Source organism: Aristolochia californica, unplaced genomic scaffold (genome assembly GCF_029961685.1).
Source record: "Aristolochia californica isolate CCGP_79_NKW_82.1479 unplaced genomic scaffold, dmAriCali1.0.hap1 SCAF_7, whole genome shotgun sequence".
NCBI classification, from domain to species: Eukaryota; Viridiplantae; Streptophyta; class Magnoliopsida; order Piperales; family Aristolochiaceae; genus Aristolochia; species Aristolochia californica.
The window spans coordinates 35,715,478-35,738,706 of record NW_027182268.1 but is presented as its reverse complement, the minus strand read 5'-3'; the positions used below and the strand labels follow the sequence as shown (position 1 = coordinate 35,738,706).

Below are 23,229 nucleotides of genomic sequence, written 5' to 3'. Positions count from 1 at the left end.
GCTTGAGTTGTCTTCGTCGTTCTTTTATATTTCTCCACACCTGTAACGGCATCCATGGCGTCGAGGTTTTTGTTGATTGTCTGGATCTGACTCACTGGATTCCATGAAAAGTGATCTGAGGCATCTTCGTCTGATGTTGGTCTGAGACGCAAGCTGTGGGTTGGGCTTCATGATTGAATTTGCCTTCAGTGTTTTGAACAGGTCCTTTCTCTCCTTTGATTTGTTGACTGCTGTCAGGGGGCCATAGGAAAGAGTCAGGTGGATTCCAGGACTCTTTTCACTGCAGGAGCTGTTGTATAGGATCGAGTTGTTGATGCTTTGAGAATTGCTATTAGCGTATGTCTCTTTTGTATCTGACATTTGATTCCTTGGAATGTTTGGCTGTTCATTTGCAGTCTCATCCTCATTTTTGGTCATATCAACCTTGTCTTCCTTCTGGATCTTGTAGCCCCTGTGAATGTGCACCAGCCCCTCCGTGTTTATGGCTTTGGACCTGATATTCATGTGTGCTCCTTTATTGTCACCTGCGAGGGTTGTAACATTCACTGCAAAGTTATCCTCAGGTTGATGATTTCTTGCTGTCGCCTGATGGATGTACCTTGAGATGTCTTGCCTAATTTCCTTCTCCAGGTTGGTTCTTTCTGAATTGGTCGTAGAGCTGCTTGGATGCCTATCTGTGTCAGTGGTATGACTGGTGTTTTGCTTGGTAGATGTTAAAAGTTTGCTTTCTTCTCCCTCATATGTCATTGCCGCCGACTTCTTTTCACTTAGGTCCCTGTGCTTCTCCACTTTATTTGGTCTTGTGGTTTCTCTATCTTTTGTGGGCACAGGCACTGAACCAAAATGAATTTGGTGTTGGTCAATGGACATTGGCACTTTGTCTACAAATGTCTCTTCCTTTTTCTTTGGCTCCTCATCTTCAGGGGTCTTGCTCTTTCCAAGTGGATTTGCTTCTTGCTTTGTGATGGTTTTTTTCTCATCATTTCTTTGTAGCTGAAGTTCTGATCTTTGAGTTTGGATGAGACGATTGATAGGTATGGTGGCATTGTCTGCTTTGAGAGTAGTAGCCGCTGCTGAAGTGCTCTGAAGTGATGCCTCATGGATTTTCTGGTTTGTCACCTGAGACAGTTTGGATGATGATTTTGCAGAAGTCTTGTCTGGGGACTTTGGTGTTCTTTGTGGCCGAGCTTGATTGCTAGCCTGAGGAATTGATGGTTTCTCAGGTGAAGCAGATGGCTTAGTGGATATTGATGCAGGCAAAAGCTCTTGTGGAACAACAGTTGCAGGCTGTGACTCAGAGACTTTCTTAGGAAGAAATGGAGATGGCAGTGTTTCTGAATGGAACTTCGTAGTTGGTTGTTGGTGTTCAGGATTAGTCAAAGACGCTGAATGGGACTGAGATGATCTTACCTGTAATGGTGATGGAGATCTCTGTGATGCTATTGATTGGGTTGCAGTTGTGGCTGCTTGAGAAGGAGACGGTGGGGAGGCTTTTGGAGGTATATTTTGGCGGCTTGGCTGAGGGGGCGATAAGGGCTTAGATGGTGTTTTGGTCGAATGGACGGAAGTTGTTGGGGTTAGAGGTCTTGTTTGAGTAGTTGGTAGTACCTCTGAGGTTCCACGGGGCAAAGACATGGATTGAGAAGCTTGAGGTTGTGAGCGAGAGGTTCTGGATGGTGATGAAACTACCTGCCCAGTTTGTCGAGTTGTGGACGATAAGAGGTTTGTAAATGGTAGAGGTGGTCGTGATTGTGGGCGTTGAGACTGACTTGTGGTTGTGGTCTGAAGAGGAGGCTGAGTAGTGGAGGATGCTGGGTTCTGCCAGAAGGGGAACCGAAATCGAAATGGTTGCCTGCCTGTTTGTTCTGTCATGGTGGGAATATGGAGTCTTTTCCGACTAAGGTTATCTGAGAGGGAGAGTGAAGACGAGGATATATATGAGCAGAGAAGGTGAGAAATAAATTGTCAAAACATGTTCCTAAGCGGACGCGTGCAAGTTTGCATCTAATTCGTGGGAGGATATGTTGGAAAGCGTTTGTGAGTAAAGGCATCTTCCTTGCAGCTGCCGGACTTGGAAGGCTACGCTAATACCTTTATTGGTTCCAAACCCAAACCTCGTGCTTTTCCTATCCTTGCGACGGTGGACTCAATGGCAAGGATTAGAATCTAATTAGTACTACGATCTTTGGCGTGATCCATCTGGGCCATACGACATCCTGATTTTAAAGTGCCTTTCTTCTTTTCTTTCTCTTTCGAAATAAGTAAACTTTTACGTAACCAATGAGAAGGGATTGAGAGAAAAGAATGACTGGCATCGAGACAAGAATGACTTGTCTTTACAAAGAGGAATCTATAGATACCTCCCTTTTGCTTCCTGTTGGCCGTCAATTTCGTTCACGTATGCAGTCTTTGCAATGGCACAGTACTTCAAACTTATGGGGGGTAATTCTAGCCACCTTCTGGAGCTATTTGTGCATCGCAGATGGTAATGCCACTGGGTAACCTCCATACTCTCACGGATACAGCCAAACGTCGGAGGATTTCTGTTGTTGTGTTCAGGTTCTAAGACAGGTTAGTCACATTCATCTATCACAAACCAACCTTGTCTAATCCGCAAGCTGTTTCTTGAGCAAGAGGGGAATTCTGGAAACCTTGGCAAATCTGCAAGGAGGATCATTCAGCCTCTCTACATGAATAAAGAACCTGTTTGAACATAAATATTACTCTATGGACTAATAGATCCGCATTTTTGTAGCTTTTCTTCTCGAATGTTTCTTTCAACTTCATTGTCAGGAATGCAAGGACTCAGCAGAGCTGTGGCCATTTTTGGGCATGCGGTCCTCCCAACATATTCAAAGGGTAGAGTTCTCAGGCCCGAAAGGCTTTCACGGTTTAGATGTGCTTTGTCCAACCCAACCGATGTAAACAAGGGATTGGCGAGCACAACTGTTGCAGATATTCTAAAATCCAAAGGTGACATGGATCCTTCTTTACTGTGGTGCCAAACAGATGACACCGTCTATGAGGCTGTGAAACATGTAAGCGTTCACTGAACTCACCTCTGCAATTCTCATGGCATACATCCACCGCATACAAATGATTTATTGACTTATCAACAGAACTAAACCATGATTATTGTTATATATTCATTCTCATTAGTTGTGATAAGGAAACACATTTGCAGATGACACAAAACAATGTGGGGTCTTTAGCAGTTGTGAAGCCGGGGGTGCAGAAACTAATTGCTGGAATCATCACTGAAAGAGGTCATCTATCAACCCTTCCGAAATCTGAACAAGGTTTTACTTGATAGTTAGCAGTTCCATTCTAGCCTAGTGGTTTAATTTCACTACCCAGGCAAAATGCGTTATTTAACTTGTTAATATTGGATTGCAATGAGCATATTAAAGCATAATGGAACAAATATTCCAACACCTACCTAGATCAGATGACATTCAAGAATTCATATCAACAATTCTTCCGAAACCGTTGTTTTTTATTTATATCATGAACATTCAACAGTCAACACCATATTATTATACTTGCTTTCATGCTCCTGCAAGGATCGAAATTAGAATCTAATGATGGACTGCTTTAACTTCTTGATGCTTTGTGTATTTGCTTTCCACCTTAATTGTGGTTGTCATTGATGTTGAAACTCATGCATGTATGACATGATCAAGCGTATAAATCTTAGTTCCTAGTTCAGATCTTCATCTTTCACATAGTATTTGATAGGAACAGAGTAATGAAGGAGAACTTTAATCCTCCTAATTTTTTTGTGAATCGAATGGCAAAACAGACTATCTAAAGAAGATAATAGTACAAGGAAGATCCTCCAAAACGACCCAAGTAGGAGAAATCATGACAGAAGAGGTTTATTCTTATCCTCTCTTTCTAATCAACTTTGTGAAGTACTTTCGAAATCTTTCACCATATGACACATTTGGATTCGCCTTTTACAGAACAGATTAATTACTGTGACGTCTGACACGAGTATTCTTCAGGCAATGCAACTGATGATAGGTAAGCAGGTAATATGGGTTGGTTCAGAGATCAATTAGGGTCTGTTTAGAATCCCATGGAAAAGAAAAGAGAAAAAATGAGAATGTGATCATTATTATTCCCAAAAATAATTAGTGAAAAGGAGAATTTGATCATTATCTCATTTTCATTAACTATTTTTGAGAATAATAATAGTCAAATTCTCATTTTCTTTTCTAGGGGTTTCAAACAGACCCGTAAGGTTGAAGAAACTAAATTTGTTGGTTAGCAAGCACTAGAAAAGCTGTAATAGACTTGGCAAAGAAACTGATAGTGGGAAGATATGTGTTTGCAGAGAATAACATTCGACATGCTCCCGTAATAGATGGCAAGATTGTCGGAATGATATCAATTGTTGATGTCATTCGAGTAGTGATGGAGCAGCAACACGAGGAGATGAGGCATTTGAATGATCTCATCAAAGGCAAATATTACTAGCAATTACGAATCTCTCGTATTCTCCATCCTGTACATAAACATGCTTACAAGCTTATAATCTTACACGGCCTCCCCTTCATGATCAAACTTATTATTACCAAATAATTCTTCATGCTCAGGTTATCTCTCTCTCTCTCTAGCTCGGTCTGATTAGATAAGTGGGCGACCTTTTGAAATCGTTATATATTTGACAAGGCTCAACGAAGATATTGTCTCATGGTTACAAAATTGTATTGGGTATTATTTTATTCCTTGGATAAGACTATACACACATCCATATTCCATACATACAAATATATGTGTAGAAAAAAAGAAAAAAGGGAAAGAGATAATTAGTTTAGCATCCTCCACAACATTTGCCAGTTACTCCAAGAAAACTAAAAAATACCTGGATCTCACTTCTCCATCTTGAGATTGTTAGCGTCTGGGTGTCCTGCTAAATAGATACATTCCAGTCGTTAATATATTCCCACATTTTTATCTCTAAATTAACTCTGTTCATGCATAAATGCAGAAAATGGACGATGCAGGAAGGAACACTGAGATTAATTTACCTCGAAATGGTTGAGGTGGGAAAACTAGTTGCCTTCCTTGATGTTCTGCGTTGGTGTTGTAGAGGGCTTGTAATCTCGAGTCGACGTTCCAAGTGGAAGAGGTTGCATGGTCCTGAAAGTTTTTATATAAACACCATTGCAAAATGAATCTCGATTGCTCTGCTCCATCGAAATAAATAAATTTGTGCGTCGATGGTCACTACTTAAAGATTGAAGCATACATGAAAAGAAGAGTCTATGAAGGAAGCGTCAGGTGCTGATACTGGAGCACTGGTTGTTCTACGCAGACCCATCTCTCGTGAATTTATCGCCATTTTGGCTCCGCAACATGCCAATGCATGCTCTAGTGGATTAAAGTTAAACTGGACGTTGGCTTGATCGGCCATTTCTCCTGACAAACCCATTACTGCTTGCAAATTATTGACGCACATCTGCAAAGTCGTTGTTGTCACTTATCAGAGAGATCAGATTAGACCTTCAATGAATTTGAAGGAATGAACAAGAACTAACAAATGTGGCTTAATTGACACAAAGATACCGAGCGGCGATCAATCACACGCTTATTAGATCAGTTGAGTCTATCAATCCCTTCAATCTAATTTGTGGGTTTGGGCAAGGGTACCGCCCTCATAAAGGATCTTTCTGTGCTCTTCACCACAGGTCAAGGATGATGAGTCCCATCCGTGGTAGTTCTTCTTCTCCTTTAGGAACGATGCAACCTGCTTGTGTTTTTGCTTAACTTTATCCAACATTTTCCTTACTCCAGGAAGCCAAATTTGAGTATATATTTCTAGAGGGCTGATCCAATATAAAAAGACATTTGGTGCAAAATATGCGAAACACTATCTCAATCATTCGATAATGATTAACGGCTATCTCAGCCGTCCGATCATGATTGGATGGCTAAGATAACCATTTCTCATGTTTCGAACTAAATAGTTTTTTATATTGGATCAATTATGTGTATTTCTAATCTATCAGGTCACACAAGCCAAGAAGAAAAAAAGGGGGAAATAGGCATGAATGGCCCACGATCTTCTTTACCTCCTTGCTGAAGAAGTTGTCTATATTGAGGTCAAGTCTTGGATTCACGGCAGCAAGTTTCATGGACAAGAACTGAAATCGAAGCAGAAATGCATAACCACTCAGAATTAATATGCGGTTTAAGAAATTGCACATGGAAGCTTAGTAGCTAGGTTTCTTACTTCAACTTGTCTTTGGAGGGACTGAACATAGTTGATGATTTCGTCGAGCATTCCGGCCTTTCCAGTGATCTTGTTACATCCAGGGACTAAATCCTGGAGATACTTCATCCTCTCGCTAATCTTTTCCCTTCTCACCTGCATTGAAAAGCTCAGCTCTCTCAGAAACTATGACAAAAGAAATTACAAAATGACGTGTAAGATGATCAGTTACACCAAATTAGAGAAAAAAGCGCAAGAAATAGTGGTGCTTACTCGTTCTGCCAAGCTATGGCTGTCAGTCGCCTGACCTCTGCGGGCTCTGACATGGATAAAGTCGGATTTTTTAACCTCGGTGACTTTTGAATTCTCCTTTGAAGTTTCAGTAGAAGTCTCGCCGTTGTTGCAGTTATTTTGGTGTTGAGACCCTTTGGACTCTGCTTCACGCCCTTCTCTTTTGGTCCTCTTGTTCTTACAGTCGTCTAATGTACAAATCTGAGTCAAAACGTACTACTATATAAGTTCACAGCTGATACGCAAATACGCTGTTCTTGGGCTCTGGGGTTTCTAAAGTCGACGACTGTAAATTAAGTGCAAAGATATGGTAGTAGAAACCAAATAAAAAATTCTGAAAAAAAGAAAAAAGTAAGATGGGATAGAAAAAGTAGGAATCGGTGCCTTGGAGTTGGGTGCTTTAACCGTTTTTCTCTTCCTGGAGGTTTCCTTCGTAGAGGGAATCTTGTCCGGTAGAAGAGCTCTGTCAACCTCGGCCGTCGTGTTGCCATCGTAAGGCGGGCAGCTGGACGTCCAGGAAATGTGACCATTATGCTTATCGGGGGCCATGGGAAACACTGATAATTGAGTTTCGGCCTTGGTGTCGGTATGCAGAGAAAATTGGGGAAAATGGGACCACTCGTTTAGGGGATGGGATGAATCGTTCTTGATCGGGAGGTGAGGGAACACTGAGCCTGTAGCAGGGTTTGCGGGGGGAAGAGCAGGATGAAGGTGTTGGGTTGGACGCAACAAGGACAACATTGCTTGGGAGTGTAGGTCGTCGCCAAAGTAGGTGTTGATTCCCTGTAGGAGCTGCTCCTGCTCCTGCTCTTGCTGCCACTGGAGTCCAGCTGATCCTTGGCGCTCCAGAAGGGCAGCATTGGCCTCGATGGAGGATAAATTTTCTGGCGACGGTGCTTGTAGACAGTGAAGCATTTTAGGGAAAACAAAGTTCATGAGCAACTCCGTAGAGGTGGAGGGGAGGGCCAAAGCCCCCTTCAGATCAAATAAGGAAAGCTAGAAGAAGGACAAGGGGAGAAGTAACGAGTTAAAGGTAGTAAAAAGAGGAGGAAACTAGAGGTTACAGCTTCAAGTGAGACGCGTATGAGGGGGATGAGAAGAGAATGCGGAGAAAGGAAGGGGAAGAAGTAAGGCGTCAAGCGTAATGCTTGCAACTTGGGAGTGGTGGAGTAGTAATAGTTTTCCAGGGTTGTGTTAAGCGCTGCTTAGCTAACTACGACTACTGCTCTATAGCAATCAAAGTGATATTGGCCAGGCAACGAAACGGAATCCAGCGCCGATGGAACTGGTGAATAGAGTGGTGGCAGATGAGAAAGAAAAAGGGTGGGAGGATGTGGATGGAATATGGATCCCTCACAGACTCTGGGGATTCCTTTTTGAGGTGGTGGTGAATTGAATTGAGGGAAGTCAGAGATTTCTTTGCATGTATAAATAGAGGGAAGGAGATGATGGATCGGATCTCTGATCCACCCTGCCTGCCCTCTTCCTTCTGCTCTCTGGAAGGAATGAATCATCAAGGCTCCGAGAGATAATGATAAGAGAGGGAGAGAGGGAGAGAGGGAGAGAGAGAGAGAGGGGAAGAGAGAAGTGGGGTGGGCTTAGGGCAGAGCGCCAAACAAGGTATCCACAATCAGAGACCGTGAGTTGAGGGCCCCACTGATATGACCGCCACGTGGGCTTGTCTGTGAAGCGCCCATGGATGAGATATCGACCAACCTCTCCACTCTGCGCTTTCACTTACGGCTACGTTTAGAAAATTATAACCTTTCTCTTCTTTCAGTTTTAATAAATTTTAGGAAAATAAAAGGAAAGGATTGGAAAAGAAATAAAGAGGAAGGCTCCATCCGTGAAAAGAGGATGGCATGTGGATCAGTCCACGTGTCAAAAAGGGCTGCATTCTTAGTCCAGGTGGTAAGCCCGTCGAGGAGGAGAGGCATCACAGCTCATTCTCACCTCTCAAACTCTGACCAGACAATATCATTAATACTTAGATTATTATTTCATGACTGATTATTCACCAGTCACCACAACCACTCACAGGCATGGTGGCGCGGAGAGGACTGAATGAGGAGAGGTCTATCCCCGCTTTTCCCTAATCATTTCTTTTTGAACTAATGATTGGATATTCATATATGCGAGGAAAGCGGGCGCCTGATGAGATGAATAATGAATGAAGATTGAGGCGGCGGTGAAGGAAAAATAAAAGCGGCGAGAGACAGGGCGACTCCGGTGGCGGCTCACTCATTCTCGCCAAATCTTCCGCTTCCCATCTCCTATCCGAAGCTAAGAATAGAAAAGCAGCAACAGCTCCTCCCGGCTTTTCATACAAACTACCCTTCCCCTTCTTACTATTGCGTTTGCGCCGTCTTATCTTCTTCGCCAATGGATCACCCGCTTCCACTTATTTTTAAAATAATTAATAATAATATTACCTTAGATTAATTTTCAGCATCTGGCTATAGGAAGCTTCGAATTTATCAAGGCGTCGTTTTGAGTTCGGGAAGAGCCTCTACCTTGTTCAACCCAGAAAAATCTTAAATCTTCTACAGGTCGGCTGTATCTTTGCATCTTCACCCAATCCTTAACCTAACCAGAACAATGGTCTCAAGAGCGAGCGAGGGGTCCCATCTTTCCTTCGTCACTTCTTCTCATCTTCTTCTATCATTTTCCATGTTAACTTTGTGGACTGAGTAAACAAACCAAACGCGTCGCCCGCCCCACCCTCCTCTTTACTCATTACTGATGAGACCATGTTCAATGCATACTCTTCATTATTTTATACGAGATATATATTTATATCTCTCCACGCTTCCCCATCACCCAGTTTACTGGTCTTAGTATTACTTTCTTGGATCACAGCCGCACTTCTGGCTCCTTTTGGATAAGACGCTCATCCTGATGTCTACCTCTTTTTTATCTTTTTACTTTGTCATTTTGGTATTTTCATTTTCCACTTGCGAAACAGTACTTTCTTTGAAAAGATGTAGATGAGATAGATAGGAGCGACAGCTATCAATGACGATGAAGATGAATCCATTTTTCCTCAATTTCTCCTCCATTGGATGGTCGAATCGTTGCCTGGAATAAATGAAAATTATGGGGAGGATCGATGGAGATGGGACTGGTGTACATGGTGCATTGGCCATTGGGTGATTGCAGCAGATCCGATGCAACCAATCCTGATGAATCTCCCTCCTGCATAAACTATCAAAGCGTTGGGAGAAGCAACAAAAATATCAAACCTTAAATGGCTCACGACTCTCATCTCACTTCCCATTCATTCCCTCTCTCTCCTCCTCAAAACACAACGTCCACCTTGAATCTATCAAGGCTCCTCTTTAGTCGCATTCATGCTTATCATTTTGCTTATCATAAATAGTGATGGAAATGGAAGCCCAGGAGTTGAAATGTTGTATGATTCATTCATCAGAGAGCTAGGGGTCCGATGAAAATTAAATGAAGGCTGGGGGAGATTTCTTTCGACATTTGAGGTGTAAAGCAAGTGGGTTGCTACTTTCTAAACGCTAACAAAGAACAGAACAAAAAATATACTTATTATCGAATGAGGAAGGGAGTAGAAGCTGGAGATGCCACAGGAAAAAGAAGGCCAGTGCAAGTGGTCCTGGGTCACACGTCCCCTCGTGCTCCCACATTAACAAAATAAAAGGGAAGCACCAGATCCTACAACTCTCTTTCCTCACATCTAAATTCTAAGCTGTAATTTTTGTTTCTCTCTATCCCCTAGCAACAGCAGTGAAAGGAAGGAGGAAAACCGTGATAATCGTCTCGAAAGAGGAGCAGGGGGAACACTGCAAAAGGGGCCGGTGTGTCGTACTCCTTGACTTATCCGTTTCTGTGTTGCCTCACGACCTTTTCTTTGATTCTCTCCTCGGACAGGAAGAGGTGGGAAAGGGAAACAAACAGTATAATTCGGAAAGCAACCAGTTCAAATTTTCTTCCTTCTTCCTCATTCTCGTTGAGTGGACAAACAACCAGACGAAGAAAGCCCTCAGTTATTTCACTAATGACGGCAGTCCTTCTAAGCTTACTTCCCTCCCCTTTCTGCAGAGTCTTCTCATCGGACCATGCAGGGTCGTACTACTTACCCAAGAAAAATAAAGAAAAACGGTTGTCATCACTCGTCTCCATCAGCTGATAAACCTGATAGCGTGAGTTTGAGGTCTCTTCCCAATTCGCAGAATTACCTCCACCGTTAATTCCTCAGAACAATGAAGCCACTAAATCTTAATTTCGAGTGTGTTTGCTTGGTGGAGAACTTCAAGATTGCCATCCTTGAGCTTTTGTGCGTTGTTCACGTAAACGCGTTTTCATCACCCGATTGTGAACAGTATTTAGTTTATGGCATAGAGTAATGGCAGGGTGCAGGTTGGTGGAGACTGGAGCGATTATATTTTCCCCTGTTTCCAAGCAAATCGGTGTATGACGACTGGGTTCATTTTCTTAAGCTTTCCATTTTGTACGTTAATGCAACCCGCCATTTTTGTTTTTCTTTTCCTCTATGGTATCTACAAACACTGCAAAATAACCAGGCTGAGGCATTTGATGCTCTAACTACTTGAGTCCGTTCTATCATTTATTGTGGATAATGTGGAGAGATTCCTATTCCTACTAGATCTCTTACGAGAAAAGAAAAAAATAAAGAAGGTAATAAAAATGTCCAGTGACTTCTGTCAAAGGCTGAGCGAGTTCACGACAGTATATGCCAAATTGGGATTGGGATTTGAGACAGCGAATCCTTCTCTTCTTTTCTCCGCTTTGCGTTGCATTATCTGACTGCCCACATTCTGATTCACAGCTAGTATTAGACCAGCCGAATGCTTGTTTTCTAACGACTGCCTAAAGATTAGTCCTTTGCTCACATTTCTTCCTCAGAATTAGAAAGAGAGGAGTTTTTCATTGGACCCTTTGTTGCGACTTGCGAGAAAAACTCATTGTTGGAAAACATTAGTAAATCCTAATTCAGAATTTACAACATGCCAGAAAATTAGGATTGTGGATAAATACCTGGATCCATTCCGAAGTTTCGTCTTTCTGTTGCGGAATCACTATGACGAACGATATGAACGGATGATTGGTGTTGTAGTCTTCCTCAACTAAATCTCCTTATTCCTCAATGAGACCTTCGTTTCTTTCCGGATGGGGAGAAGGAAAACTGTGTGATTTAGTATATTGGGGACCATAACCATAATGTGTCTCGTTATATAGGGTTCCCATAATTCTCTATGGTATCTACTCAATTGGCCCATATTCCTTAATGGGCTTAACAAAATTAGACCACTTAATTCAGCCAATTCCATTAAAAATAGAAAATATAATTACATAATAAATATTTTACCAAAATTAGAATAGGAAATGTGAATTTCCTAATAATCTCCCACTTGGGTTACATATCATTCCTGAAACAATTATATCACAAATTCTTGAGGCGCGCATATATATACTATTAATAATGGAACCATCGTATATATTAATAATGGAACCACCACGACTTTCATCACAATACAGTCGTGACTAAACCACGATTATCACCATATTAATACACTCAATGACATAACTCAAATAATGAGTAGCATGGAAATTACATGCAATGTGATCTCGGACTTGCCTATTTCCAACTGGTCCTTCTTTAGTCTTTAGTGAGATCTTTCCAAAGTCCTTAATGCAATGTGAACATTGCACATAGAAAAACACAAGCAAGTTCATAAATAGAATAATAAGCAATCAATTTTATTATTGAAAAAACGAATAAATCAATATCTTAAACAAACATATAGTACAAAAATGACTCCCACTAAACCAAAGTATCCTTAGAAATGATGCCCATATGAGCAGTGTTCTCATGAAAAACCTTAGGCATTAAACCCTTGGTTAATGGATCTGCTAACATAGAGTTTATCCATATATGTTCTATAGAAATCTGCTTATCTTGAACTCTCCCCTTAACAACTAGAAACTTGATGTCGATAAACTTCGACTTTGTTGATCTCCTGTTGTTGTTGGAATAAAGTACCGCCGAGTTATTGTCATAATAAATCTTTAATGGCCTGCCAATGCCATCTAACACTTGCAGCCCAGTGACAAAGTTTCGCAACCATATTACGTGGTTGGATGCCTCAAAACAAACAATGAACTCCACAACCATGGTTGAAGAAGCTATGAGAGTCTGTTTAGCAGACTTCCATGAGATTGCTCCTTCACCCAACATAAAGATGTAGCCTGATGTGGAGCGTCGGTTATCTTGGTATCCGACAAAGTTGGAGTTAGAGAACCCAATGATCTTTAAACCCAATAAGTTAGCATGTAGTCTTTTGTTCTCCTCAAATAACGCATCACGCGTTTGGCTACCTTCCAATATTGCATACCCGGATTACTCAAATACCTGCCCAGAATTCCTACTATAAATGCTATGTCGGGACAAATACAAGCTTGAGCGTACATTAAACTCCCTACTACTGATGCATAAGAATTTTCTGCATCTCTGTTCTTTCAAGATTATGTTTAGGACACAGTTTGAGACTAAACTTGTCTTTTTTAGCGACGGGTGTGTCTCCTGGTTTACTATCTTTCATGTCGAATCTGCTCAAAACCTTATCGATATAGCTCTTTTGTGACAACCTAAGGATACCTTAAGAACGATCTCTAAGTATCTGTATACCTAATACAAAAGATGCATCACCAAGATCTTTCACCTCAAAATTCTTATTAAAAAATTTCTTGTTTTCATGCAGTAAGCCTATATCGCTACTAGCGAGCAGAATATCATTGACATATAATATCAGGAAAATGTATTTACTCTCACTGAACTTATGATATACACAATCATCAACAATATTTGCCTCAAAACCGTACAAGGTGATGATTTGATGGAACTTGTGATACCATTGACGGGAAGCCTGTTTGAGACCATAGATGGATTTCTTCAATTTACAGACCATAGACTTTGGATCTCCAGATACAAAGTTTTTTGGTTGTACCATATAAATCGTCTCATCAATGTCTCCATTGAGAAACACAGTTTTGACATCCATCTGATGTAGCTCTAGATCTAAATGAGTCATTAGTGTCATTATTGTTCTAAAAGAGTCTTTTGAAGATACCGGAGAGAAAATCTCTTTATAGTCTATGCCTTCCCTTTGAGTAAAGCCTTTAGCAACTAGACGGACCTTATATCTCTCGACATTGCCATTTGAATCCCTCTTGGTTTTAAATATTCATTTACAACCAATGGGCTTCGCACCTTTAGGCAACTCGATGAGATCCCAACCGTCATTGTCATTCATAGACCTTATCTTATCCTTCATGGCATCAATCCACTTTTGAGAGTTAGAACTGCGCAATGCTTGACATAAATTAATCGGGTCATCTTCTGTCAATCCGACGCCATCCTCATGTTCTTGGAGAAATATGATATAATCATCTGATATCACATTTCTCCTCTCCCTAATGGATCTCCTTAATGACAATTCTTGAGGTTGTTGAGTTTGTTCTAAAGGTGGTGCAAGAGGAAGAATCTCATTGTTGTCTTAATCTGGAACAATGTCTAGAATAGGAGCCTGAACATTGTCCTCTAGTGCTTGAACTATGTCTTGAATAACAATAGGTATGGAGACCTGATCATTGTCAATAACAAATTTTTCTTCAAAGACAACATTCCTTATTTTTTTTCCCCTCCAAACTCAATATCCTGAAGGAATCTCGCATTTCCCATTTCAAAGAAGGATCTTGATGTGAGATCATAAAACTTATAGCTCCGAGAGCTTTCAACGTAACCAACAAAATAACAGCTAACCATTCTGGAGTCCGGATTTCTTTCATGTGGCCTATAAGGCCGCGCCTCAGCTGGACAACCCCAAAGGTGCAAGTGCCTAATGCTAGGCTTCTTGTCTGTCCAAAGCTCATAGGGGGTTTTGGCAACTGCTTTGCTCGGTACCCTGTTAAGGATGTACACTGCGGTCTTTAAAGCTTCTCCCCTAAGTGACTCTGGCAAAGAGGAAAGACTGATCATACTCCTTACCATATCCTTAAGAGTTTGGTTTCGTCGCTCTGCAACATTGTTCATGTTGGGTTTGCCCGGCATGGTGTATTGCGGAGCAATTCCACACTCTTTGAGGAAAATCGCAAAGAGTCTTGGACGTTGTTCTCCTGATTCATCATACCTTTTGTAGTATTCACCACCACGGTCGGATTTAACAACATTTATTTTCTTTCCAAGTTGAAGTTCAACTTCAGCTTTGAAAGACTTGAAGACGTCCAGGGATTGTGACTTCTCATGTACTAAATATAGGTAACCGAATCTGGAGTAATCCTCTATGAACGTAATGAAGTATTGTTGTCAATTCCATGAAGTTGTAGGGAATGGACCACAGATATCTATATGTATAAATTATAAGACATTTGTAGCTCTTTCGGCACCTAATTTTCTAACATTTGTTTGTTTCCCCTTGATGCACTCAACACAAACTTAGAAGTTTGTTGTATCTAGGGGTTCAAGAATTTCATCCGACACAAGCCTTTGAATTCTTTGTTTAGAGATGTGTCCTAAACGTTTGTACCATAATGTGGCAGAATTCTCACTTAATTTTCGCTTTGTACCACTTGACCTTGTTTGCAGTATTTCTCTATAGGAACTAACAACATAAGCATATACAGATTATTAATTAAGGGACTCGAACCAACAAAATTTGAATTTTGGTTGAGACTAACTTTATTATTTCCAAAAGAACAAAAAAAACTTGATTTGTCCAAAATGGAAATAGAAATTAAATTTCGCCTAAAAGACGGTGCAACAAATGTCTCAAATAATTCCAAATAAAATCCAGAGTTTAATTGTAATCTGAAAGTTCCTATAGCCTCTACCACAACTTTATTGTCGTCGCCCACAAAGATGAATTTTTTAGCATCACTTGGCGGTCGGCCCCACAGGTAACCCTGCAAAGACGTACTTTTGTGAGTGGTAGCACCAGAATCCACCCACCAAGTATCGTTAGGTACAAAAACAAAATTAACTTCATAACAAACTAGAGATAGAAGCATACCCTTCTTTACACGCTAGGCGGCGTACTTAGGACACTCCTTCTTCATGTGTCCCGGCTTCTTGCAGAAATAGCAGGTAAACTCCTCATCTTGCTTCTTTTGTTTCTTAACATGAGAAGATCCTTCTGCAGTATCCTTAACTTCTTCTTCTTATTTAGAGAAGTTAAGGCCAAGTAAGCACTTTCAGTCTTATCCCGCTGCTGCCTCTCTTCCTCTTGCACACAATGAGATATAAGCTCATTTAGGGACCATTTGTCCTTCTGAGTGTTATAGCTCACTTTGAATTGCCCAAAGTGTGCAGGAAGAAATATCAAAACCAATTGCACGAGCAAGTTCTTAGACAACTCCATCTTAAATGACTTGAGTTTTGATGCGAGATGAGACATCTCCATGATATACTCCCTTATGTTCACTTTGCCTTAATACTTCATCAAAACGATTTTAGCCAAAAGGCTACTAGCCTCCGATTTTTCTTTCATGGCAAAATATTGCTCAATTTTCTCTAGGAACTTCTTGGCGCTCTTGCTCTCAGTCATAGAGCCCCGAAACACCTCCGGAATAGAGTGTTTCATGATCATCAAACACATTCGGTTAGAGCGCTCCCACTTCTCAATTTTAACCTCATTGAGGTTATCCGGAGTAGAAATGGGTTGCTCTACCCGAAGTGCAAGATCCAAATCCATACAACCGAGGACAATTTCCATGGTATCTTGCCATGCCTTAAAATTCGTCCTGCTCAGCATTGGAATGTTGCTTATTTGAGCAATAACATTTGTAGCAGTAGCAACAGAAGTTGTATAAAGAACAAAATAAACAAGCATACTCACATTAACTACCATGTCATATAAAGAAAAATAAGACAAGTACAAAATAAAATCCAAATTGGGGACCCATCACAAGGTACCTAGTACAACATTAATTCCTAGTCTTTGGACAGAGAAATTAATTGTAAGGGGTACTCTCAGTGCAATGATCAAATACTGACAATCAGTTCTGTCAAACAATAGCCTTTCTTTGTACTGGCTATTGTTCACATGAAAAATCTTTATCATTGTCACACATTTATCATTACGTTGATTTGGCCAAACTGTGTTTTCCTTTGGGCCGAGCACAATTTGCATAAATAACTTCGTACAAACATCTATGTATTTGTAGTCAAATTATTCTACACTACATAGGTTACTTTGGCAACATGTAACTTCAAACAATTTGATTGAAAATATCAGTTGCCCAACATTGCGGCAAGGTGGCGTTGGCCGTTATTTCTTTGGAGCTGCAATGAATGTTCTGTAATTTAATATATATAAACAAAACATTTATCCAAATGTAACAAACAAATACGAGCAGCCTTATTGGGCATATGCACCAAACGCAAAGCTTGCGCGCGGGTTCGAATCCCCCTTGGGGCAAAAATCGGTTTTTTAAAAACGATTTAGCTCGGTCGAGCAGGCTCAACCCGAGTCAACCCCGATCTTCAGCAACCGGTCCGAGTTGACTCACCTGAGTCGATCTAACAAAACCAGAGTTTTTTTTTATATATAGACGCTGCAATTTGTCTAATGGACACTACAGCATACTCAACGGCTATTGTGGGCACGACAGTTGCCCAACGAACATGGCAGTGTGCCCGGTGGAGTGAACGTGCACTGCTGTCGCCCAAGCTTCCTTTAGTGTCCCTCCCCTTTTCTCTTGTCGGACGTCACTACTGCTGCGCCCGGCCTTGTTTTTCTTTTTCGTCGGACGCTGCAGCTGCTTCCGTCACCCTCTCTGCCACGTGCAGAGAGAAAGGACGGGTTGTGTTTCCCTTTTCTTCTTCCTTCCTGTGCGTGCTGGAGGTCAACTTCAACCTCCAGCCACGCGCGGGTTCGGCTTCCACCGGTGGTCGTCTATCAGATGTCGCTGCAGCGCGATCCTCCATCGTCGAATGTCGGCATCTGTCTTTCGACGGCAACGCTGACCAAGTCAAAGCCTGAGACAAATTTGTGGAGAAAGTAAAATTTTCTGCACTCCATGAAATTATTCTAGAAATCTTAATAATCTAACAGAACTGCTCTGATACCACTTGTTGGAAAACAGTAGTAAATCCAAATCCAGAATTTACAACATGCCAAAAAATTAGGATTGTGGATAAATACCTGGATACATTCCAAAGTTTCGTCTTTCTGTTGCGGCATCACTATGACAAACGGTATGAACGGATGATTGGTGTTGTAGTCTTCCTCCACTAAATTTCCTTATTCCTCAATGGGGCCTTCGTTTCTCTTCCAGATGGGGAAAAGGAAAATTGTGTGTGATTTAGTATAGTGGGGACCATAACCATAATGCTTTTTCTTATATAGGGTTCCTATAATTCCCTATAGTATCTACTCAATTGGCCCATATTCCTTAATGAGCTTAACAAAATTAGACCACTTAATTCAGCCCATTCCAATAAAAATAGAAAATATAATTACATAATAAATATGTTACCCAAATTAGAATAGGAAATGTGAATTTCCTAACAAAACTCACTCCATGCCTCAATTGCTTTAGCCTTGCGACAGGATGAGGGCTTCAATTAAGTTACTTCGTTTCCTTTTATTTACTAGACCTTTTGTAAGGGATAACGATAAAGATCAAGAAAAATGGATGGTGGTTGAAGAGAAATTGGGGTATTTGCATCTGCATTGATCTTTCAACCTTGTCTCCTTTTAACGATAAAAAAGAGAAAAATGGAAGGTGATTGTCTCCTCATCATCGACCGCGGCTATCTCAATGCTCGCCTTTTGTCTCTTGTAATCTCTTTCTCGTTTTCATCATCTCTCCACTGGTTTCTGCTATCGAAGTGTAAAGTACTTGATGATGATCAACCTTGTTGTGGTTGTTCAACTACTCTGACCTGATCCAGCTACTCCAACCCAACGTCAATGTAGCGGTCGAGTGTAGAGCAATCGGCATTAAACATCACCCCATTAATGGAGGCAGCAATCTCCTACATGTTTATCAGACAGCCAGAGGGACATCGTCGCTCTTGCTGGCGTGCGTGTCTTCTCTTTTCAAGGTAACATATATTAATAAATTATATCAAGATAATTTAATATATATTAATATAATAAATATTATCAATAAACATCTATTCAATTTGAACGAGATAAGTCAACATGAAACATACTTGTACCTTAATAATCGTATTATGGATGAGATTTTGGGCTGTCCGATAGTATTAGATATCCGAGACGGGCAACCCTTGGAACAACCAATTTATCTGTGCTATTCAAGAAGAGATCAGAAGTAACCATCCACGCAGAAAACTTCCATTGACACGAGCATTACTGTACATTTTCTAGCTAAGGTAAAAACAAAAGCATTACGCAGAAAGATCTCAAGGTGTGAAGTCTCTTAAAAGCTGGAGCGATTTCATGGAAGTTTCTTTTGCTGTGGTATTGCCGTTGGTGAATGTACAGAAAAGAGCAGTCACGACACCCTCATTCATGACTAATTGACAACAATCTGAACTTTCAGAACGTAATGTCAGTAGTGCTCTTGGTCATAAGGGCGCCATTACCAAGGAGCTCAATTATGAAAGCAACAAATCCACTAGCCTCTGCAACAGCAGCTGTGAGACATTCGATACAACAGCTTCCACATGCATCCCAGAGATACAATGGCAGAGACCCAATTCCACTGTCGTCTGACAAATTACAGGAGTTTAACCCTGGGTAGTCCAACTTAGGAGTCGAACACCTAAGCCAGAGCACCAGATGCAGAAATTTTGTAATAGTAATTCTGGAGATCAGCTCGCTCGGAGATGTGTTTACCAAGGATTTGAAAAAATAGGAATTTATCATATTCTTTGACAAGTTAGGCCTTATGTACACATATATGCTCTAGCTTGACGAGAGTGTTAAAAACACTACTGAGGGGGTATTTCAATCATTTCACCTCAGCAAATGTTATAGATTTCTATGCCATTTTATTCTACATGTTTTATTATGTCGGATTTAATTTCGTGTAATTAGGTTATGTAGAATGGGAGATATAAGGTGTTAAGTGTTTTAAGTATACAAAGGGCAATTATGTAATTTTTATAACCACACTTATTAAATAGAAAGGGCACTCAATTTATCATGTATAAACATATGAGAGAGAGAGAGAGAGAGAGATCCTCATAATCTATGGACCAAAAAGAACGAGAAGAATCATGAAGTGTAGACATACCTCATCTAGTCATTGTGGTAATTAGGCATAGGAGTAGAAGATGCCAGAGAAGTTGGAGTAACGGTCAATACTAGCTGACTCAACTATTGAAGTATTTTATGAAGTGTCCCTTATGGGTTGTTGCTACTAGAAGATCCTATCTCTTCATTAACTACTACTCCACCTTCTATTAATACACTAAAATTATCCCAAGAGAGCTTCCCCAATTTATCCAAACACTTATATACAGAGTGATTAGACTTGCCACAATGCATACATTTTTTTGTCTCCATGGCCTCCATCTCTTCTACCACTATTATTGCCTCATCCCCTACTTCCAATTTTTCTCTTTCTACCTCTAGATGATTCAAATGGAGACTTAGGAGAAAGTATTAAGAGCAACATCAGAACTTGTAATAGGTTTACCATTTGTCGCTGCTCCTTTGGCACAAAGAACTCAATTATAAACTCTTTCCAATGTATGATCACCATCATCGCCCAAAATTTGGGCCTACACACAATCATACTCCATTCCCAACCCATCTAGAAATAGGGTAACTTGATTCTGATTTTTCTCTTTCCTAAGCTCAATATCATTTGTAGTAAAAGGACAATGTATTGATCTCTTGCAAAACACCTCTCATGTCTATAAGATACTATCTCATTAATCTAATACTCGTGACAGACTAAATTTTTTACATATAACTCATAAATTCTGGATAGATTGGTTTCTTTGAAAGAAAAAAGATTTAAGTATGTCCCAAATCTCCTTTGATGTATTACAACTCATAGTTGGATCACTTTCTTCAATACTATTCACTAGCTAATAGGGGTGTCAATTTTATCCAATTTCATGTCTCCGTTTATTAAATGGAATAGAAATGGAATAAATAATCTTAATCATATATGTAATTGAGTAATTTTACCTGTTTACCAGTTTACCATTTGTTAATGGAATGGAATCAGATAATACTTATTATAATTCTCTTGTATACCTTTGTAGGGAGACGTTGTCATGTATATTGTTTTTTATTTTTTAATATTTTTGGACATTATAAACACGTTGTTATGTTTTTTTCTTCTAATTTTTAAGAATTTTATATATTTTAATTATTTTAATTATTTTTCATTTATTTACCCTTTTACCCGGTATTAACTAAGTAATAGACGGAACTAGAATGACTTAAAAATAATCACATGAAATGGGTATAGAATACCGGAATGGTAATAAAAAATAGTATATGAAATAGTGTAATCTGTTTCATCCTAATACTATTTACACCCTTACTAATTCGTAACTTGATTGTCTCCAAACTCCCAATCATCATTAGAGGGAGAAGAAGAAACTTCACTTAGGAAATTCAAATTCCTTTTGGCTTTTAAAAACATTTGAATAGACCTAGACCAATTAATATAATTTTGTCCATTTAATTTACTCGACATAGTTTGAATTGTATAAGATTCCTTAATATTTGAATTTCCAAAGCTCTCAAAGAGTAAAAACTTTACTAGTATCAGCCATTGAAAAAACTTCATCAAATTCTTACCAATACATGTTATACACAAAGCAAAAAGAACCAACGCAAAAATCCATTAAAAAAAGTTATGCACAGATGAAGTGGGGCCCACACAACACAATAAGTTAGTGCACCCAAACCACAATCCATATAATCACACCACTACTATCTTGTAATCCAAGAAAAATAGTCATAGAAGAATGCAATTAGGGCTCACATCAGCCCTAATGGTGACAATGCAAGAAATATGTAAGTGTAGAAGACTTGCCTGAGCACAAAATTGGGATGGGAGAAGTCAAATAATCCTTTAGGGGCACAAAAAAACATCATAAAACTGTTCAATTAACAACACAAGCTATCGGTTATGACACACACACACAAACACCCAAAAAAAAAAAAGGTCAAACCCTTAACTTCAATCAACAACAATTCTTTAGAATTCCTTATTCTGAAGAGTTTCTAGACTCGAGGAAAGGAAGGATTAAATAGAGAAGAAGAAGAAGAAAATAAAGAGAAGAGATTATGTTGAGAAAGCAACCTCATTAGGGTGTCTAGTCGACCCCTAATCTCTTTATTAATGAACTTAAGTGATTTACAAGGAAAAGTCCATATTTACCCCTATTATACTAATACCTCTTACAACCATAAAATAACAACAACAAAAAAAGCTAAAAATTACATCAATGGACTTGTCTAACTGACCTCTTTCTAACTATAGATTAGGACTTAATACACCATAGTAAAATTAGCAAAATATCCCTAAACTTTAACAAAAACTAAAATAATTGCCTTAAAGCTCAAGTTGAGCTTCATAGCAAAATATTCTTATTTCTTGAACTTTTTTTTTTCTTTAAAGAGAGAAGAAGATTAGAGAGAGAGAGGCCTCATAATGATTGTGATTGTTGTTGCTATTATGGACTGCCTACTAAGTTACATAATGGTAGATCAAGATGAGGTTGTTACACCTTTTAGGACTCAAAGAAGTCTGAAAGTAAGGATTCTACCTCCATTCAAGTACCATTTGTAAAGCTGAGTGGTTTAAACTATGCGTATTGATCTAATTTTGTTGAGATGTTTGTTGACCTAAGTAGACCTTTATCCATATTTTGATGATAACAAAACTAAACAGTAATTGTATTAATATTTGCTACTAAAACATTGCATATGTATTTCCTTCAAGAGACACAAAATCAAGGTCTATACAGAAGAATCGACAAATTTAATACAAAACCTCGAGCTATACAACAATTAAAATCATCTTTATAAAACTCGTAAAGATTGAAGATTTGAAGACTATTTAGAAACATCTCAAGAGCTCTAATCATTTAAGAAGACAATCCACAAACTTTGATTCTAAGGTACACAAAAGCATTGGAAGGCATAAACGTTTTCCAAAACCATGTTTAAATGATACGTATAACTGAATCAAACTTACTCAACCCTTAATCTTATTTTCATCATGCTTAAAACTCAAAATTACACTCAATCATACAAATATGCTGGGCTAGGGGGGGTTAATGTAAGACAAGTGAGAGAGTCCACGATGAAATAGAAGACCATGACAAGTAGAAGAGTCCAGGGATTCCCTTAATAAGTGGTGCCAACTAAGCAAGGGGCAAAAGAGTTAGAGAAGACTCTAGAAAAGTGCCACCAACTAAATTGAAGGGTAAAAACATTAAAAAAGAAGTTTCAACAAAAAAAAATTTCATTAGTCCCACGTAGAGTAGAAAGTAGAAGTAGCTCAATTTTTTCACTCTACAAATTGTAGGCTATACGAGCCTTTTATTCATTCAATCCCCCAAGGTATTTGACGATAAAAAAGTACTACCTCAAGGGTTTTTATTTGACATATCGAGACTCACTAGCTCAAACGCTCCCTCAAGAGGATGACACCTAACGCAAAGGCACGAATCCTTGGAACTATTCTTCTCTTATCATTCATTAAGTTTCACGTCCATTTCATTCCATTCG

The 23,229-nt window shown here is 39.6% G+C and overlaps 4 protein-coding genes across 6 annotated transcripts; 1 reads left to right on the top strand and 3 right to left on the bottom strand.

Annotated features, from left to right (window-relative positions):
* Positions 1 to 24: 24 nt before the first annotated feature.
* LOC137937371 (uncharacterized) lies at positions 25 to 1,872 on the bottom strand. Its single transcript, XM_068782437.1, has one exon. The coding sequence runs from the start codon at positions 1,870 to 1,872 to the stop codon at positions 25 to 27; it is 1,848 nt and encodes a 615-aa protein (XP_068638538.1).
* On the top strand, positions 1,731 to 4,656 carry LOC137937831 (CBS domain-containing protein CBSX3, mitochondrial-like). 2 transcript variants are annotated; one of them, XM_068783009.1, is made up of 6 exons: positions 1,731 to 2,571; positions 2,794 to 3,038; positions 3,185 to 3,266; positions 3,803 to 3,876; positions 3,966 to 4,026; positions 4,340 to 4,656. In XM_068783009.1, the coding sequence occupies exons 2-6, from the start codon at positions 2,796 to 2,798 to the stop codon at positions 4,480 to 4,482; spliced, it is 603 nt and encodes a 200-aa protein (XP_068639110.1). In that variant the 5' UTR covers positions 1,731 to 2,571; positions 2,794 to 2,795; the 3' UTR covers positions 4,483 to 4,656. The 2 variants fall into 2 exon arrangements, with proteins under 2 accessions (XP_068639110.1, XP_068639109.1); XM_068783008.1 differs by having other exon boundaries at positions 2,756 to 3,038.
* A 5-nt stretch (positions 4,657 to 4,661) lies between these two features.
* LOC137937829 (transcription factor bHLH63-like) lies at positions 4,662 to 8,074 on the bottom strand. Of its 2 annotated transcripts, none has more exons than XM_068783005.1 (7): positions 6,896 to 8,074; positions 6,494 to 6,712; positions 6,242 to 6,376; positions 6,081 to 6,152; positions 5,258 to 5,467; positions 5,037 to 5,148; positions 4,662 to 4,915 (listed from the first exon to the last, which is right to left on the bottom strand). In XM_068783005.1, the coding sequence occupies exons 1-7, from the start codon at positions 7,445 to 7,447 to the stop codon at positions 4,878 to 4,880; spliced, it is 1,338 nt and encodes a 445-aa protein (XP_068639106.1). In that variant the 5' UTR covers positions 7,448 to 8,074; the 3' UTR covers positions 4,662 to 4,877. The 2 variants fall into 2 exon arrangements, with proteins under 2 accessions (XP_068639106.1, XP_068639107.1); XM_068783006.1 differs by having other exon boundaries at positions 6,917 to 8,074.
* A 7,910-nt stretch (positions 8,075 to 15,984) lies between these two features.
* Positions 15,985 to 16,404, bottom strand: LOC137937370 (uncharacterized). Its single transcript, XM_068782436.1, has one exon. The coding sequence runs from the start codon at positions 16,402 to 16,404 to the stop codon at positions 15,985 to 15,987; it is 420 nt and encodes a 139-aa protein (XP_068638537.1).
* Between the last annotated feature and the right edge of the window lie 6,825 nt (positions 16,405 to 23,229).

What these genes read in the sequence shown, in the direction of transcription:
- LOC137937370 (XM_068782436.1), bottom strand. Translation starts at nt 16,404, where the DNA reads ATGGTAGTTAATGTGAGTATGCTTGTTTATTTTGTTCTTTATACAACT.
- LOC137937829 (XM_068783005.1), bottom strand. Translation starts at nt 7,447, where the DNA reads ATGAACTTTGTTTTCCCTAAAATGCTTCACTGTCTACAAGCACCGTCG. An exon ending in TTAAAGCACCCAACTCCAAG is followed by an intron (nt 6,713 to 6,895) that starts GCACCGATTCCT and finishes GTTTTGACTCAG; the next exon opens with ATTTGTACATTAGACGACTG. An exon ending in CCCACCTCAACCATTTCGAG is followed by an intron (nt 4,916 to 5,036) that starts GTAAATTAATCT and finishes TCTATTTAGCAG; the next exon opens with GACACCCAGACGCTAACAAT.
- LOC137937371 (XM_068782437.1), bottom strand. Translation starts at nt 1,872, where the DNA reads ATGACAGAACAAACAGGCAGGCAACCATTTCGATTTCGGTTCCCCTTC.
- LOC137937831 (XM_068783008.1), top strand. Translation starts at nt 2,769, where the DNA reads ATGTTTCTTTCAACTTCATTGTCAGGAATGCAAGGACTCAGCAGAGCT. An exon ending in TGGAATCATCACTGAAAGAG is followed by an intron (nt 3,267 to 3,802) that starts GTCATCTATCAA and finishes ATGGCAAAACAG; the next exon opens with ACTATCTAAAGAAGATAATA. An exon ending in GAGAAATCATGACAGAAGAG is followed by an intron (nt 3,877 to 3,965) that starts GTTTATTCTTAT and finishes CGCCTTTTACAG; the next exon opens with AACAGATTAATTACTGTGAC.